The 17284-nt window shown below is 39.1% G+C and overlaps 1 protein-coding gene across 1 annotated transcript in view; it reads left to right on the top strand.

The window, feature by feature from the left end:
• CACHD1 (cache domain containing 1) overlaps window positions 1–17284 on the top strand; it is a 345168-nt gene that overhangs the window by 224252 nt on the left and 103632 nt on the right. The window contains exon 4 of the mRNA XM_007959187.2: window positions 1592–1698. Coding sequence (XP_007957378.1) covers window positions 1592–1698 — 107 coding nt within the window. The remainder of the gene's footprint in view (window positions 1–1591; window positions 1699–17284) is intronic.

Raw genomic sequence — 17284 nt, forward strand, 5'->3', positions numbered from 1 at the left:
GGAAACCAGACTGCTACATCTTTCTCCAGTGAAGTGGCTGGTGAGTTCCAGCTGCCGACTTCAGTTAGCAGCTGACTACTTTAACCACGGGACTCCCAGGGATCCTGAGCCAAGAGGTAAAGGTGCTAAAATTGAGGCAGAAGAGGGAAGCGAAGCCAGACAACTGAAATCGTATAGGTTCAACCTTTAGAGCATGAAATGGTTTCCAGAACTAAATCCAGTCATGTGGAAGTTACCTGTGTCATTATCCTATTTCATGAGTTTGAATGAAAACATCAAACCAGAGTTGCTTGTGCGATGCCACTCTTGCTTCACAGGTATTCAGATGTCGAAACAAGAGGGACGGTGAGATTATAGTGATGTTGCTTTGTCAGCAGACATATAGGCAACTGCTGCTGTGTTAATCTCTTTTTTTCTCCAGTTGTGGCTTTGGGGGCATCAGTCTTCTTGTCTAGACAAGTTGGACCAGGTCCAAGGAGGAACAACTATGTTCATGAAACAACTGTATCCTTTGAGACAGTTGGTATTGTTGATGTGATTCTGCCCTGGGTTAGAGACTGAACTGTAGGCCTCTTAAAATAGAGTTCCCTCCTGCTTTGAAAAATGATACATATCTAAACAAAACTATTTAACTTTTGCTGTTGAACACAGCACATCTTGTGAGAACCTATCCCACCTGCTTATACAAATTGCATCAATTTAATTGTTCTTATATATTATGAAATGTGATCAACAGATGGTCAGAATCCATGTGAATAATCAAATGGACTTGATTTTTGGAGGTGTTTCTCCCTGGTTGTAGTGTCTCTACTTATCTTAGTGGAATTTCATAAATGGCATTTATCACCTGAATATACATTTTGACACATTTTTTTAAAACAGTAATTTCAATTTTAATTTATTTGGGCAGCTTATATGAACTTTTGTTACTTATGGGTTAAATTCGCTTAAAAATACTAACTACATATAAATGAGTTGGCACATTTTCCTTTTATATTCTTTCAGATTATTGTTTGCTCTAGCATACCCCCCAACCCCACCAGGGTCACACATTTAATCAATGACAAAACCAGGATTGAGATCCAGGTCCTTCCTACTCGAGAGCCATGCTTTCTCCTTCACTACTATCTATTTTTGTTGTTGGTTATTGGTTTTCAGCTGGGATAATTTAAAGAAATACTTCTGTTTGACATACTAAATCAGAATTCAATTTGGATTTTGTAATTCCAGTCTGTATTTTGTCAAATTTATTTTCTGTGTGATTTTATCAATAGTTCCTGACTCAGTTTTATTAAGAGGAATTGATTCTAAGGATAGTTAATTTTTTTATCTCCCTAGAATTTGAACTTGATTTCTAAAGCCTTCTAAATGCAAGTGTTGTTCTTTTTCCACACTGTTCTGAAGTGTTTTTGGTTTTGGTTTTTTTTTTTTTTTTTTTTGTATATTTGAAATCCAAACTATTATTTTACTATTTATGAACTGATCACTTTTGTACACAGTATGAAGCATTGTTGTTGTTGACTTGTTTTTCTGGATTGTATAGCCAATACATGATTTCTTCTAATTTTACAATTTTCTTGTATTGTTTCAGATTTGATGGAAACTTTAACACCAATGTGTCTAGAACAATCAGTTGTGATCGACTTTCTAATACCGTTAATAGCCGGGCCTTCAATCCAGGACGAGACTTAAATTCAGGTCAGCATCCATTGGTTTTATAAAAGAGAACTGTGTTTCCCTCTTCCAAGTTGAATAAATATACAACTTAAGAAGGATCCCTGGTGGTGCAGCGGTTAGGCACTCAGCTGCTAACGAAAATGTTAGTGGTTCAAACCCACCAGCTGCTCTGCAGAAGAAAAACAGCAATCTGTTTCTGTAGAGGTTTACAGGCTCGGAAACCGTATGGGACGCTTCTACTCTGTGCTATATGGTCACATGAGTCAGAATCAACTCTATAGCAATGGGTTTTATTGCTTCAAACATTTTACTTTAAGTCTTCAAGGCAAATATCATATACTTAAAATTGGATATTTCTTGTTGAAAATTGACCCTATAAAGAAAGAGAGGAGGAAGAAAATGGAACTAACATGTATTGAACATTTACTATATAGCTACATAAATGGTCATGCCTAGTACCTTGCTGGGCTCTCGAATCCATTCTCTTATTTGTTATGAGTTTTACATTTGTTGCCTTAAAGGTTATTTTAGAGACCTTTGCAATAGGTCTCTAAATAGAAATCTAAATAGAGATCTTTGCAAAAGGTGGCATTGAATTTAGTTTGTGTTTCCTATTTATAATTTTTTATTTTTCTTTGGATTTCCATGGGAGAGTTTTTCTAAGACTAATGGTTATTGCTGTGAGGCTTGGCAGAAATTTTCTACTAGTAAATTTAGTGCTCTGAGGCTATTTATGGAGGTTGAACTTTCTACCTGATATTATCAGAACTCAATTATATGTACCGGTAATAACTAATAGGGCACTTTTGTATATGTAGCTCCAAAGTGACATGGTAACTCTGCTTTCTTGCCTTAGAATTTCAGTCCATATTTCTCACCCATTTGTCTTGTTATACACACTTCTGATGATTGATGGACCTCAGAAACCAGAGGCTTTACCTTTTGAAAAATGGAAGATACTTAGAAATCATACACTAATCGCAATCTGCTGATTTTTACCAAGATTCTGAGGCTCAGAAAGGTCCTCAGACTTCCCTATTGCTGAAGAGGTGAAGGATCTAATCCTTAAACATGACGAACTGTGTATCCTAAGCACTAGGTCTCTTCCAGACACATAAAACCCAAGGGAGAAGCAAAAAGACCAGAGTATTTATTTTCAGGGTCCCATCCAGTCTCATTCCAGGGGAGGAATTTTAGTCACTGGGAATTGTATACACACTTCAGGTAATCTATTAGGTCTACAAAGAAAGAAATGTAGACTTTATATCACTTAGAGATAATAAAACTATAGCAGCTAGCTAAATCTGGCAGGCATGTGTTGTCTGATATATAATAGATTTAGTCTTTTTTTTTTTTTTTTCCAATGGCAAGAAGATCTAAGGAGCGCTGGTGGCATAGTGCCTAAGGCATGTGACTGCTAACCAGAAGCCTGAGGGTTCAAACCCACCAGCCACTCCTTGGAAGGAAGGCTGGACAATCTACTTCCATAGTGATACTGTCTCAGAAACCCAAGGAGGGGTTGCTGTGAATCGGATCTGACTCCACGGCAGTTTGTTGCACTGTGAAAAGATCTAGGGGCCTTTTGGAGCAGATAAGGTTTACTACTAGAAAGGAAGCTAAATAAAAAAAGTACTTTCCCATTTTCCCTCAAAAGTGCTCAGTAACATAAGACATATTGCTGCTTCTGATGACTTAAGATTGAAACAACAATCTTTGAATAGGTTCCGATTTAATTGTGTCCCAGAAATATACAGTGTAGTCCAAAATTATATGCAGTTAAAATTTTAGAATTCAGGTTGACTTGAGGGATATTTATTTGAATAAATGAAAAAGTAAGTGAATTATTCATGTATATATACAAGATCCAAAAGGATCCATACATAATTGTTTATAGTTATTATCTTTTAGTCACAAAATAATGAGGTGTTTTTAATTTCATCATTAATTTTTATAATTTTTAATCAAAAGATACACTGTTTTTATAATCCGGGAAAAATAAAGACATCATAGACTATATTCTAATGCATTTTCATTCCTTCCTGATACAAACAGTACCTTTCTTAACAATGTCCAGTCTCAAGGTTCTAGAGGAAGCTCCATTGCCCGCCTGGCTGTGTGATTGGGGCATTGAGAAAGGGCAGGTAGAGAGGCTGAGGGTGGTGAGTGCTCCTGGGAGCCAGATAGCTGCTGCAGCCAGGGCCACATCCTCGCTGTCTTATTTTGTATCTGTGCACTGTGTCTGGTAAGGAGTGTGTTGTTGGTGTCTGTCCCCATTATTAACAGTTATTATTATTAACAGTTACTAGTGGCTAAGGCACTTGACTGCTAACCAGAAGGTTGGCGGTTCAAACCCACCAGCCACTCCTCGGAAGGAAGATGGGGCAATCTACTTCTGCAGTGATACTGCCTCGGAAACCCAAGGAGGGGTCGCTATGAGTCAGGTCTGACTCGACGGCACATAACAAAAACAACAACATTATTAACATTATTAACAGACTCTGAGAGCTTTCTGGAACAGGTGGCTTTGCTATCAGAAAAGACGCTGAATGACAATATTCCTGAGCTTTTTTTCTCTGAATACAGGAGCCATTAAGCTGGGAAATACATTCTACCTACTAACAGGAGTGAATAAATGCAATTAGAATCTATTCAACAAATATTTATTCAGCACCTTTCACATGGTAGTTTAGTTTAGTTTTTATTTTTATTTTTTACCAGTTCCCCTGTAAACAAAACAAAGTTCCAGACTTCTGGCCAAAATGGCAGCTTAGTCAGACATGCCATGCTGTCCCTCGACACAAAAGACCCAAGAAACTAAGTTAAACAGGTATAGAGGGCAATCCTGAAATCCTAAGTAACAAATGAAAGGATAAAGAACTGAATTGAACACTAATTGGAAGAAGGAACTTACTGAAACAGCAAACAAGAAGAGATGGAACAGAAAGGTTCTGCCAGCCAGCCCAGCATACTTAGCCATTTTGATACAAAGACAGCAGCAATCCTGGGGTGAGGGACATAGAAGGCACCTTCACAGAATTCCCAGCAGGACATAGACTAACTGTGAGGAAATATCCAGAGGGAAATAGGGTCTTGATTGATGGCTGCACCGAATGGGAAAAGTCCAGGCCCCCTCACATGGTAGTCAGAGGAGCACATTGTCCCTATCCTACCTGCCTGGTGATTAGCGGCATAAACTCCCCTATCCCTGCAGCCCAACTGCCAGGGACCAAGGTAAAAGCCCCACTTCCTCCCCACCCAGCCCATCCCTTTGCTACCTTGCATTTGCCCCCACTGCCACTCCTCTCCCAACCCGATGTCCCCACTAAGTGACAGCAGACTGCTCTAGCATGGCATTGGCCACCACTCTGCCCCTCTTGCCTACTGACCCACCTGAATAGTGTCTGCTACTCTCCCCACCCATCCCACCCACGAACCCAGCTGGGCAGCAGCAGCCTGTTTGAGTGTGGCATCGTCTGTTTGCCCTGCTTACCTACCCATCGATCCAGCTGAGCTCCCTGCTCCCTGCCTGTCAAGAGGTGGCAGCAGCATGGCCCACACCTGCCTGCCCACCACTTCTTCCCCACTTCCCCTGCCTGCCAAGGTGCTGTGAATGCATGACCACACACATGCTGACATGCCACTCAAGCTCCTCCTGTAGCACATGAGAACTGGCAGCAGCGGGACCATACATGCATCTTCCCACTGCTTACCCCCACACACAACAGGAGGTGGTGACACTAACCAGCCACTCCTTCCACACCTGCCTTCCCACCCACTCAGCTAGTGTCACCACCTGCTCCTGTGCCACTGGACTGAGTACAGACAGCAGCCAACACCTACCCAAACCTCCCTCAGCTGCACTGAAAGACCAGCGAACAGACTCTCATGCTCACACACATACACCCAGCCGCTACCTAACCCACCCAGAGACGGGAGGCAAGCACTCCATTGCAGCCACACTCAGCACTCCAATCCTACCTCCCTGCATACATCAAAACAAAACATAACAAAAAAAAAACAGGACACAGCAAACATGCACTAAATAAATATAATAACATCCTAATGCTTCAGAAACAGCTGACAATGTCAAATCACCTAAAGAAACAAGACAAGACGGCCTCCAGCAAGTAACCAAAATACAGTTTCCTTGGAAACTTCTCCAAGGAAGAAATGTTAAAGGAACTATCTATCAGATAAGAAGTTCAAAAGACTTATTTATAAGGCCCTCCAAGAGATCAAGGAAAACACAGACAAAACTGTAGAAGAATTCAGAAAAACAAGACAAGAACAAAGTGACAATTAGAAACCATAGAGAAACAACAAATAGGAATCCAAGAGATTAAAACTAAAATTTCAGAAATAGATAATGCATTGGAGGGACAAAGAAGTAAAGTGAATCAATGGAAGGCAGAACCACTGAAATAGAAGGAGATCTCTTCATTCTGGTACGTTAGAGGAGCAATCAGAAAAAAGAATTAAGAAAGTGTAAGGTTTTACATAGAGCACCATCAAGAGGAATAATTTGCATGTGATCAAAATTCCAGAACAGAAAGAGACACCCATCCCACCTCACCCCAAAAAAACACCTCAGAACATTTTTAAAGATTTGCTTGAAGAAAATTTCCCTGATATCATGAAAGAGGGGAAGATACCCATCCAAGAAGTTCAACAAACACAAGATTGGATAGACTCCAAAAGAAAATCAAGAAGATATATCATAATCAAACTTTCTAAAACAAAAGACACACAGTTCTGAGAGCAGCATGGGAAAAACGAAATGTTATCTACAAAGGGGCACCAATGGAACTAAGCTCTGATTTCTCAGCAGAAACCATGCAGGCACAAAAGCAATGGGATGATATATAAAGCCCTGAAAGAATAACAAATGCCAACCACAAGTTGTATATGCAGCAAAAGTCTCCCTCAGATAAGATGGAAAAATTAAGACATATTCAAATAAACAGAGATTAAGGGAATCTGTAAAAACCAGACCAACCTTATAAGAAGTAATTGAGTTTTTCAGACAGAAAACCAATGTCAAACAACAAATTGAGATTAAGACACATGACAACAGAAACCAACCCAGATAAAGAATTTTCAAAAATAAAATAAAGCTTCAAGACTGAAAATAAGGAACCAGAGACAAGAGTCTGTAAAGGATGACAACAATAAAACAAATTGGGATAAATGGGGTATTTACAGAACTTCCATATAGAGAAGTAGTTAGGTGCTGTAGAGTTAGCTCTGACTCATAGCGACCCTGTGTACAACAGAATGAAACACTGCCCACTTGTGCACCATCCTCACGATACTTGCAGTACTTGAGCTGATCACTGCAGCCACTTGTGTCAGTCCATCTCATTGAGGGTCTTCCCCTTTTTCACTGACCCCCCACTTTACTAAGCATGATATCCTACAGGGAATGGTCCCTTCTGACAACATGACCAAAGTAGGTGAGACGAAGTCTGGCCATTCTTGCTCCCAAGGAGCATTCCAGCTGCACTTCTTCCAGGACAAATTTGTTAGTTATGCTGGCAGTCCATGGTATTTTCACTATTCTTCACCAACACCGCAATTCAAAGGCATCAACTCTTCTTCAGTCTTCCTTATTCATTATCCAGCTTTCACATGCATAGGAGACAGTTAAAAATACCATGGCTTGGGTCAGGTGCACCTTCGTCTTCAAAGTGACATCTTTGCTTCTTAACATTTTAAATGGTCTTTTGCAGCAGATTTCCAGAGAGACTTTGCCAATAGAATTCTTCAGTATTGCAACTTGAGACTTGAATTTTTTTTCAGTTGTTAACAGTGTGAGAAATGCCAAGTGCGTTCTTCCCTTTTGTTTTTCTAACTCCAGGTCCTTGCACATTTCATTATAATACTTTGTCTTCTTGACCTGCCCTTTGAAATCTTCTATTCAACACTTTTACTTCATCATTCCTTCCATTCGTTTTAGCTATTGTTTGTTCAAGAGCAAGTTTCAGAGTCTCTACTAACATCCATTTTGGTCTCCTCTTCCTTTCTTCTATTTTTAATGACCTTTTGCTCTCTTCGTGTATGATATCCTTGATGTCATGCCACAACTCATCTAGTCTTCAGTCATTGGTGCTCAGTGCATCAAATCTGTTCTTCAGATAGTCTCTAAATTCAAGTGGGATATACTCATGGACTTGTTTTAGTTTTCTTAAGCTTCAGCTTAAGCTTGCATATGAGCAATTGATAGTCTGTTCCACAGTCAGCCCCTGGACTTATTCTGACTATTGTTATGGAGCTTCTCCATTATATCTTTTCACAGATATAATCAATTTAATTCCTGTGTATTCTGTCCGGAGAGGTCCACATGTATAGTTGCTGTTTTTGTTGTTGAAAAAAGTATTTGCAGCTAATAAGTCATTGATCTTACAAAATTCTATCATGCAATCTTCAGCATCATTTTATCACAAGGCCATATTTTCCAGCTAGCAATATTTCTTCTTGTTTCCAACTTTCACATTCCAGTCACCAGTAATTATCAATACATCTTGATTGCATCTTTGGTCAATTTCAGACTGCAGATGTTGGTAAAAAATCTTCAATTTCTTCCTATTTGGCCTTAGTAGTTGGTGCGTAAATTTGAGTAATAGTAGTATTTACTGATCTTCCTTGTAGACGTATGGAAAGTATCCTATCACTGACAGCATTGTGCTTCAGGATAGATCTTGAAGTGGTCTTTTTGACAAGGAATGTGATGCCATTGCTCTTCAGTTTGTCATTCTCAGCATAGTAGACTATAAAATCTTCTGATTCAGAATGGCCAATACCAGTTCATTTCTGCTCACTAATGCCTAGGATGTCACTTTTTATGAGTTCTATTTAATTTTTGACAACTTCCAGTTTTCCTAGATCTGTATTTCGTATATTCCACGTTCCAATTATTAATGGATGTTTGCAGCTGTTTCTTCTCATTTTGAATCATAGCAAATGAAGTTCAGAAAGCTTTACTCTATCTATATCATTAAGGTTGACTCTACTTTGAGGTGGCTTTTCCCCAGTCATATTTTGAGTTCCTTCTAACATGAAGGGCACTTCATCTTCTGGCACTATATTAGACCGTGTTTCCCTGCTACTCATTAGATTTTCAGTGGACCTGGCTTTGGCTGTCCTCCTGGTCTTGGTCTGAAAGCTCCACTGAAACCTACCATGGGTGACCCTGCTGGTGTTTGAAATACTTGTGGCATAGCTTCCAGTATCACAGCAACATGCAAGCCACCACAGTACAACAAACTGACAAAGGAATGGTGGACTTGTGAGATTGTGACAAATGCTATCAAGGAAAAGTAATGCAGGGAGAAGACATAAAGAATATCGTTGTCTGAAAGTAAGGGGGAAAGGAAGAAGAAAGAAGGAGTCACTTATTATTTTATGGAAGGCCTCAATTACTAAGGTGATGTTTGAGGAGAGGTCTCCATAAATGAGGAGTAAACCATGAGGGTGACTGGGGAAATGCATCTCAGGCATAGGCCTTGAGTTGGGGGAGAGTGTTTTGTGGGCTCAGAAACAGTAAGTTGGTCTCTATAGCTGTGGTGGAGTGAATGTGGAAGGTGAGTAGATTAGGCATAGTTGGAGGCCGTAGCACAGAGAACTTGACTAGAAGTTAGGGATTGAATTGTGTTCCTCAAAATTATTTGTAGTAAATCCTAATACCTGTGGCTAGGAGCTCTGGAGGTGCAGTGATTAAGGTATTCAGCTGCTAATCAAAATGTCAAGGGAAAGCCTTCCCCTGGAGTCAACTCCATGACTTCAGATTTCTAGCCTCCTGACCTGTGAAAAAATAAATTTTTTCTCGCTAAAGCCACCTACTTGTGATATTTTTATTATAGTAGCACTAGATAACTAAGACAATGGACTTCATAACGACATTACTTTTTGCTCTGAATGAGATGGGAGGCCATTGGAGGATTTTACGCAGAGAAATGACATGATTTGACTTCAGTTGAAATGTTACCTGGGATTGTAGCAATCGTAGACAATAGGGAGGCAAAGCTGCAAGCAGAAAGATACTTAGGAGACTATTTCAAAATCTAGGTGGGAGATCATGATGTCATGGCTAATCTGGTAACAGTGGACATGGGTAAGAAGTGGTCGGATTTTGAATATGTTTCGAAGCTAGAACAATGTTGGGTGCTGTTGAGTTGATTTCAACTCATAGCAATCCCATGTGTTACAGTAGGACTGTCTCATAGGATTATCTTGACTGTAATCTTTATAAAAATAGATCACCAGGCCTTTCTTGTGGACCTACTTGGGTAGGTTTAAACCATCCACCTTTCAGTTAGCAGCCAAATACTTAACCGTTGCACCACCAGTGCTCCTTAGAACCAGCAGGATTTGCTGATTAATTGGATGGGGGCAGTAATGTATGAGAATAAGTGGCTCAGGAAGAACTTGCAGGATATTTGGCCTGAGCCACAAAAAGGGCAGAGTTGCCATTTACTGAGATGGGGAATGCTGAGGGACAAATAGGTTTATTTAGGGGATAGGGGTCAAAGGTTACATTTTGGAAAAGTCAAGTTTGAGGTGCTTTTTAAATATCCAAGTAGGAATGTCTCACAGGCAGTGGGATATACAACTCAGGAAGTGGGTCTAGCTGGAGGTGTAAATCTGAGATATTTTTGTGTATGGGTAACATTATGTCATGGGACACCATAAGATCAGTAGCAACTGACTGTAGATAGAAAAGAGAAGAGCTCCAGGACTGAGCCTTAAGATTTAGAATTTATGGAGGTACAGAGGAATCAGTGAAGCAAACCGAAGTCTGATAGGAGGAAAACCTAGTAGCCATCTCCCAGAAGTGAAGTGAAGAAAGTGATTCAAAAGGAGGGAGAGACAATTGAGTCAAATAGAGCGAGTAAAATGAGGACTAAAAAACCAACCATTGTGTTTAGTATCATACAGGGCATTGGTGAACTTGACAAGAGTTGTTTGGTAGAATAATGAGAACAGAAGGAAAGACTGTTCCAGCTGGGTTCAAGATTTTGAGAACAGAGGAGAGGAACTGGAGGGATTATGCACACAGACTCCTGAAGTAGGCTTAAAGGAATGCTGGGAGGAACATGTGGAGTCAAGATTTTTTTTTTTTTTTTTTTTTTAATTGTGATTTGGGAGAAAATTTACAGAGCAAATTCATTTTCCATACAGCAGTTCACATACACTTTGTCTCATGATTTGACTGCAATTTCCCACAATGCAACAGCTGGCCTCCTACCTCCTCCCCATAGCCACCTCTTCCCTGTGTCCTTCCCTCCCATGCATTCCTGCCCGCCCCCCCCGCCGAGCTGTCTCCCTGTGCACACACAGCCCTTCTATTCTCCCAAAGATTTTTTTTTTTAAGATGAGAAAAATTATAACAAGTTTATGTGCCAAAGAGAATGATCCAGTACAGAAAAGCTGATGGGCACAGGAGAGAGAGGGATAATTGCTAGAGCCTTTTCCCTCATTAGCCAAGAGGGGCTGAGATCCTAAGTGGAGCACAGAGTGAGACCATGGAAGGGGTAATGAATATGTAGAGATGCTCATGGGATAGTAGATGTAATACTGGAAACTTAAGGATGTTCTCTTCTTAGTGATTCTGTTTGTCAGAATTAGGAAGTGAGATAAGTTGAGAGTGAGAATAAGGAAGAGGGATTAAAGACCTATTAGTTAATTGTAGTAAAATGATCTTTTACTAGGGTTTTAGGTAACAACTCAACTACCCAATAATCAAGAACCCTGGCAAAGTACTGCTTCATTCTGTTATCTATTTGTTAAGGAGGTAATAGCTAAGATGGTTTGAGAAATCAGGGGGTAGAGAGGAGGAGTGGGGTGAGAGTAGAAATGTGCTGAGTATAATTAAAGGCTAGACCTTGAATTTCTCTGTTTCTAAGAGCACATCTCAAATGTAATCTACTACTTAACAAAAGTTGTTTTCAGCACAGTTGACAACAGCTAGATTTACATAGGTTGGCAATATGCAGGTATTTGAGAACTGACTTGCTTGCATTTGAAGTTGTGTGACATTCCACCAGGCAGTGGCTACATCCCAAAGTCCACATACTTGAGTAGCAATTTGTAATATGAGAGAAGTGGTAGATGGTGAAAGGTGACCTCAGAGTGCCCCCCTTCCCTCCTTTCTAGTTCATGCCCCTTTCCAGAGCAGAATTAATGTACTCCATCAGCTATCACATGTCTGATATTTACATCAGTAAGATGTCCAGCCTAAGGCTCTTTCCTACAGTATATAATCCATCAATGGGCCCTTAATTGATAACACAGTTTCAGATTGCTTTTCAGACTAGCTAGAAACAGATTCACATACATTGTAAACCATTCTTAGCTTCATTTATCCAAAATGAGGGCATGTGTCCCTCCATCCCACACACATGTGTATTCTTTTTCTTCAAACCACCCCTGCCAAATCTCCACTTTCTAAATTGACTCCTGGTCCCTGATTCCATTCAAATAACTAAAGTTTGACAGTACATGTGTTATATTATGGTGCTGGTAATGTTTTGCTCAGGTTCTTTCCTGCTTTTAACCCTAGTTTCTCCCTCCCACCTCTCTCCTTTCAAATTCCTGCTGAGCTATTTTCTTGTGCATAGACGGATCCCTAAAGAATTTATTTGAAGAGTCCAAGGAAAGTTGCCTCTTGCTCTCTTGAGTTACGCGATTGAGGTGAAAGTGAGGTGGGAGTTAGTCATTCTCACCAAAAGAAACAGTGTCTGGACTTTCTTTATTGTGTTTGATTTAAAGAGCATTTGAAGTTGCACACTTCAATCTTGGTAGCATTGCAGTATTCACTGAGAAATGGGGTTCATGGGGTGTATGTAAGTCCCCTTACTGTATTCAGTTTATATAGGGCACTGAAGGCTGTAGACGGTTCTGCTGACTTCAGTGGTTTCATTCCTTCTGCCTGTGCTTGCAGGGTTCTGGCTATGCGCTGCAGGTTTCTCTCTTTTCATTAAGATAACATGAAAAGTATGCATTAGCAAAATTCTCCTAGTAACAATGCAGTAAATAGCCATGTTATACCTAAAAATCTAACATAAAAAAAATGAAAATCAACCAAGCTAATGATTTCTAGTTCCTTTTTATGCCTCATTACCTACCTCAGCTTCATGAATGCATTCATGTCATAAAGAACCTAGTAATTATTTACGTAACATCTAAACTACTCAGTCACTTAGAATCTAGATTCTTGAGGTTATGAGATTCAGTTTGTTTGCATATTGAGACAAAATTGGACAAACACAGGACCCTTTTCTTCATCTTGACTTCCCTTCAAACTCTATTCCTCTTTGGGAACTATTTCTAAATCCGGTCTTCCCTGTATTTTCCTAACAACTCTATTCTACTGATTCAGTCTCTCAGAAGATACCAATGATCTGCTAATTTTCCAATTTAATACTTTGTTGTATACAGTTATAAGTATTCCCCTGGTTACTTGTGGGCAACTCCTACTTGCCTTTATGTTACATAAATTTGCCCTCACTTTGAAACGATTGAACCAATCCAGATCATCAAATCACCTTCACTTGCCACAAGTGGCAGCTTTTAAATCATTGAAAAGGCTTTGAGACTTTCCTTGCTCTAAAGTAAGGCTAAATAAGAACTGTGTGCATCTGTTTCAAGTCACCCACATATTCTTAAAGATACAGTTAAGAACAGATCTTGTTAGTAACCCAGGAACTGCCTGTATTTTAAGGAGCCCTGGTGGTGCAGTAGTTAAAGCTCTTGGCTGCTAACCAAAGTGTTGGCAGTTCAAACCTACCAGCTGCTCTGTGGGAGAAAGATGTGACAATCTGCTTCCGTAAAGATTTACAGCTTTGGAAACCCCTGGGGCAGTTCTACTTTGTCCTCTAAAGTCACTGTGAGTCAGAATCAACTGCAGTGAGTTTGGGTTTTGGGTTTATATTTTAAAATCATTTTTATTATATAAATTATACTAAAACATTTTTCCGAATTTAAAGAAGTAGATTGAGGAAAAGAGAGCATGGTCTCGCTATGCAACAGTAACAATTTCTAAAACACTAGTGCTCTTTTATTACATGCCTGTACATGCATGTGTCTATATATATCCTCTCATAATACATATCATTGTAATGAATATAGCCTATATTTTTTTTATTATTATTTAGCAAATATATCCTGAAGATTGTTTTTATATAAATAAGTATACTTCCATGTCATCATGGTAATGGTTGTAAAAAAATAACTAATCCACTTTGGTTTAACATTTAGATTGCTCTGATTTTTCACTGTAATAAAAATGCTATATATCATTGCTGTCTTGAAGGATTTAAGTGACCCCTTTGCAGTTTTACTTGACTGCTTTGTAGCTGTTGATGTGTAAACTTCTTTTGTGAAAATGCCCTCCTTTGGTTTCTATGAAATTATTTTCTACTGTTTATCTTCTCAGCCCAGTCCTTGTCATTTGCATTTTCCTTTATGCTATTCTAAGGGTAGATATCCCTACACATCCTCTCTTTATCATCTTCCTCACCTCAATAAATGTTGTCTCCCTGAATATCCTCAGTTCAAGTAGCACCTCAGCTCTCACACACATACTTCTGGTTTCCAAATCCCTCTTCCAGCCTTGACATATTTCTGAGTTTTTTTATTAAACACCCAGGTACATACATCTCAATGATTGCTTTGTTGCCATCTCAAAAATTAAACAAACAGGAATTCTGGTAAAATGGCAGAATAGACAGATAAGCTATACAGACCCTCTTCAACAAAGAAAAGAAAAATCCATTGACAGAGATACAGAAGATAATCCTGGAGCCCTGAGCTTTGAAAAGAAGTATACAGAAATGAATTAGGCAACAACTAGTGGAAAAACGTAAACGAAAACAATGAGTATGGAGATGGTCAGAGCAGTGGACTGTCAGCTACTCTGACAGGACCAATAACCTGAATATTTTCAAATGGTGTTGGAACCTGAGAATTGACCTAAAGATCAGCCCTGGTCACTAAGGGCTGCAGGGACAGCTGCACTGGTGGCCTATCACTGGGAAGGGAAACAGCAAGGAGGGAGACAACCTGAGCTGTAGACTTTGGGCTGTCTGGAGGACACAACCATTTTGATTATTTACAAGCAGTGGCCATTTTGAATGTTTAAAATAGCCAAGGCTGCAGCCATTTTGAATGTTTACAAGCGGTGCCCATTTTGGGTATTTAAAATGACCCAGGGTGCAGCCACTTTGAATGTTTATAAGCGGTAGCCATTTTGGATTTTAAAGTGACAGCATTCTCATTTGGATTCCAGGGACCTAAGAATAGGCTCTATTTGCCAAGAACAGCAGGGACATAAGGGAGGCTGACGACAGGAAAGGAGACAGGTGGTGATTGTATAAGTGCTGCCAACTGGCGAATAGAGGAACACACCACAGTCCCCTGCTTACGTAAGTAACATCCAAATAAAACAAAGAAAATGAAAATCGTGGGCAAGTGACTCCAACATACAATCACCAATTAAATATAAACACAAAATGTCACAATGCGTTACAAGCAACAGAGCATCACAGTCCACACAAAGAAGCAAGATAAAGCAGGAGAAACAAGGGACCAGGAGACAAACTCAAAACACATCCTTGAGGATGATGCAGCATTGGAACTCCCTGATAACAGGAATTCAAAAGAATTATACTTAAGTATCGTCAATGAATTGAGAGACGGTCAAAGAAAACACTGATAAAAATGAGGAAAACACAGCGAAAACCCTAGAACAATTTCAAAAGACAATACAAGAACAAAATGACAAAATAAATGAAAAATCAGAAATGATACAAAATCTGCACATAGAAATTCAGAAGATTAATACTAAATTTTGAGAAATAGATAAGACACTGAATGGGCAAAGGAGTAGAATTGAATCAATGGAAGATAGAATTAGTGAGAGTGAAGGCAAATACCTCAGTATTTCTTTGGAAAGCGATCATTCAGAAAAAAGATCAAAACAAAATGAAGAATGCCTAAGGTTCACATGGGATACCATCAAAAGGAATAACCTACATATCATTGGAATTCCTGAACAGGAAGAGATAAGTAAAATCATAAAAAAATTGTCAAAGACTCGTTGGATGAGAATTTTCCTGATATGATGAAAGACGAGAATATATCCATTCAAGAAGTCCAGCAAACTCCAAATAGGATAGACTGCAAAATAAAATCTCCAAGACTTGTCGTCATCAAACTCACCAAAACCAAAGACAAAGAAAGAATCTTGAAAGCAGCACAGGAAAAATGAAAAGTTACCTACAAGGGGCAACCAATAAGACTAAGCTTGGATTTCTTGGCAGAAACCATGCAAGCGAGAAGACAATGGGATGGTATAAAACCCTGAAAGAGAAAAATTTCGAACCAAGAATTATATACCCAGAAAAATTGTCCCTCAAATATGATGTTGAAGTTAGGACATTTCCAGATAAGCAGAAATTAAGGGAATTTGTTAAAACCAGACCAACTTTACAAGAGATGCTAAAGGGAGTCCTTTGGATAAAGAACCAACAACATCCAACAACTGACCATTAACACACATGATGACATAACCCAGAAACCAACCCAGTTATAGAAGTGTCCAAAGTAAATAAACGTACAAGATTGTAAACAGGGAACCAGAGACATCAATTGACAAACAAGGACAACAGCAAACCAAAAAGAGGGGAAAAACTGTGTAGTTATGGAACTTCTAGATGGTAGCTAAGTCAAGAAAACTACAAGATAGAACGGACTATTCTAAACTTGTGAAGAAAACTATAAATCACAGGGTAACCTCAAAGAAAAAGGATAAACCTTCACATCAAAATAAAAAAAGAGGACCAGCACAAATATTTAGCAAATACTAAAACAGTAGCAATAAAGGAAGTGGTAACACAATTCATAAACAAAACAAGTTAAACACAGAAAATTATATGGAACACAGAAATTAACACCATGAAACAGCACATAACAAAATGACAGCAACAAATTCCTACTTGTGAATAATTACATATCTGACAAGGGACTTAGACCTCTAAAATTTATAGGAATCTCTAACACCTCAGCAACAAAAAATTAACAATCCAATTAAAAAATGAGCAGAAGACATGAATAGACATTTCACCAAGGAGGATATTCAGGTGGCCAGCTGATACACGAAGAAATGGTCATGATCATTAGCCATCAGAGAGATGCAAATCAAAACAACGAGATACAATCTCACCCCAGCACTAATGGCAAAGTTCAAAAAGACAGAAAATAACAAATGCTGGTGAGGATGTGGAGAGATTGGGACTCCCATACACTGTTGGTGGGACTGTCAAATGATACAACCACTGTGGAAAGCATTATGGTGATCCTTAGAAAGCTGGAATTAGAAATTACCATTTGACCCAGAAATAGGTATATATCCTTAAGAAGTGAGAACCAGAACAAGAACAGACATATGTACACCCATGTTCATCACAGCACTATTGACAATAGCAAAAAGATGGAAACCACCTAGGTGCCCATCAACAGAAAAATGGATAACCCAACTATGGTACATACACACGATAGAGTACTATGCAACACTAAAGAATAATGTAGAATCTGCAAAATACCACATAAC

This window comes from Orycteropus afer, unplaced genomic scaffold, assembly GCF_000298275.1.
Source record: "Orycteropus afer afer isolate SDZICR_OR568_19922 unplaced genomic scaffold, OryAfe1.0 scaffold00016, whole genome shotgun sequence".
Taxonomy (NCBI): Eukaryota; Metazoa; Chordata; class Mammalia; order Tubulidentata; family Orycteropodidae; genus Orycteropus; species Orycteropus afer.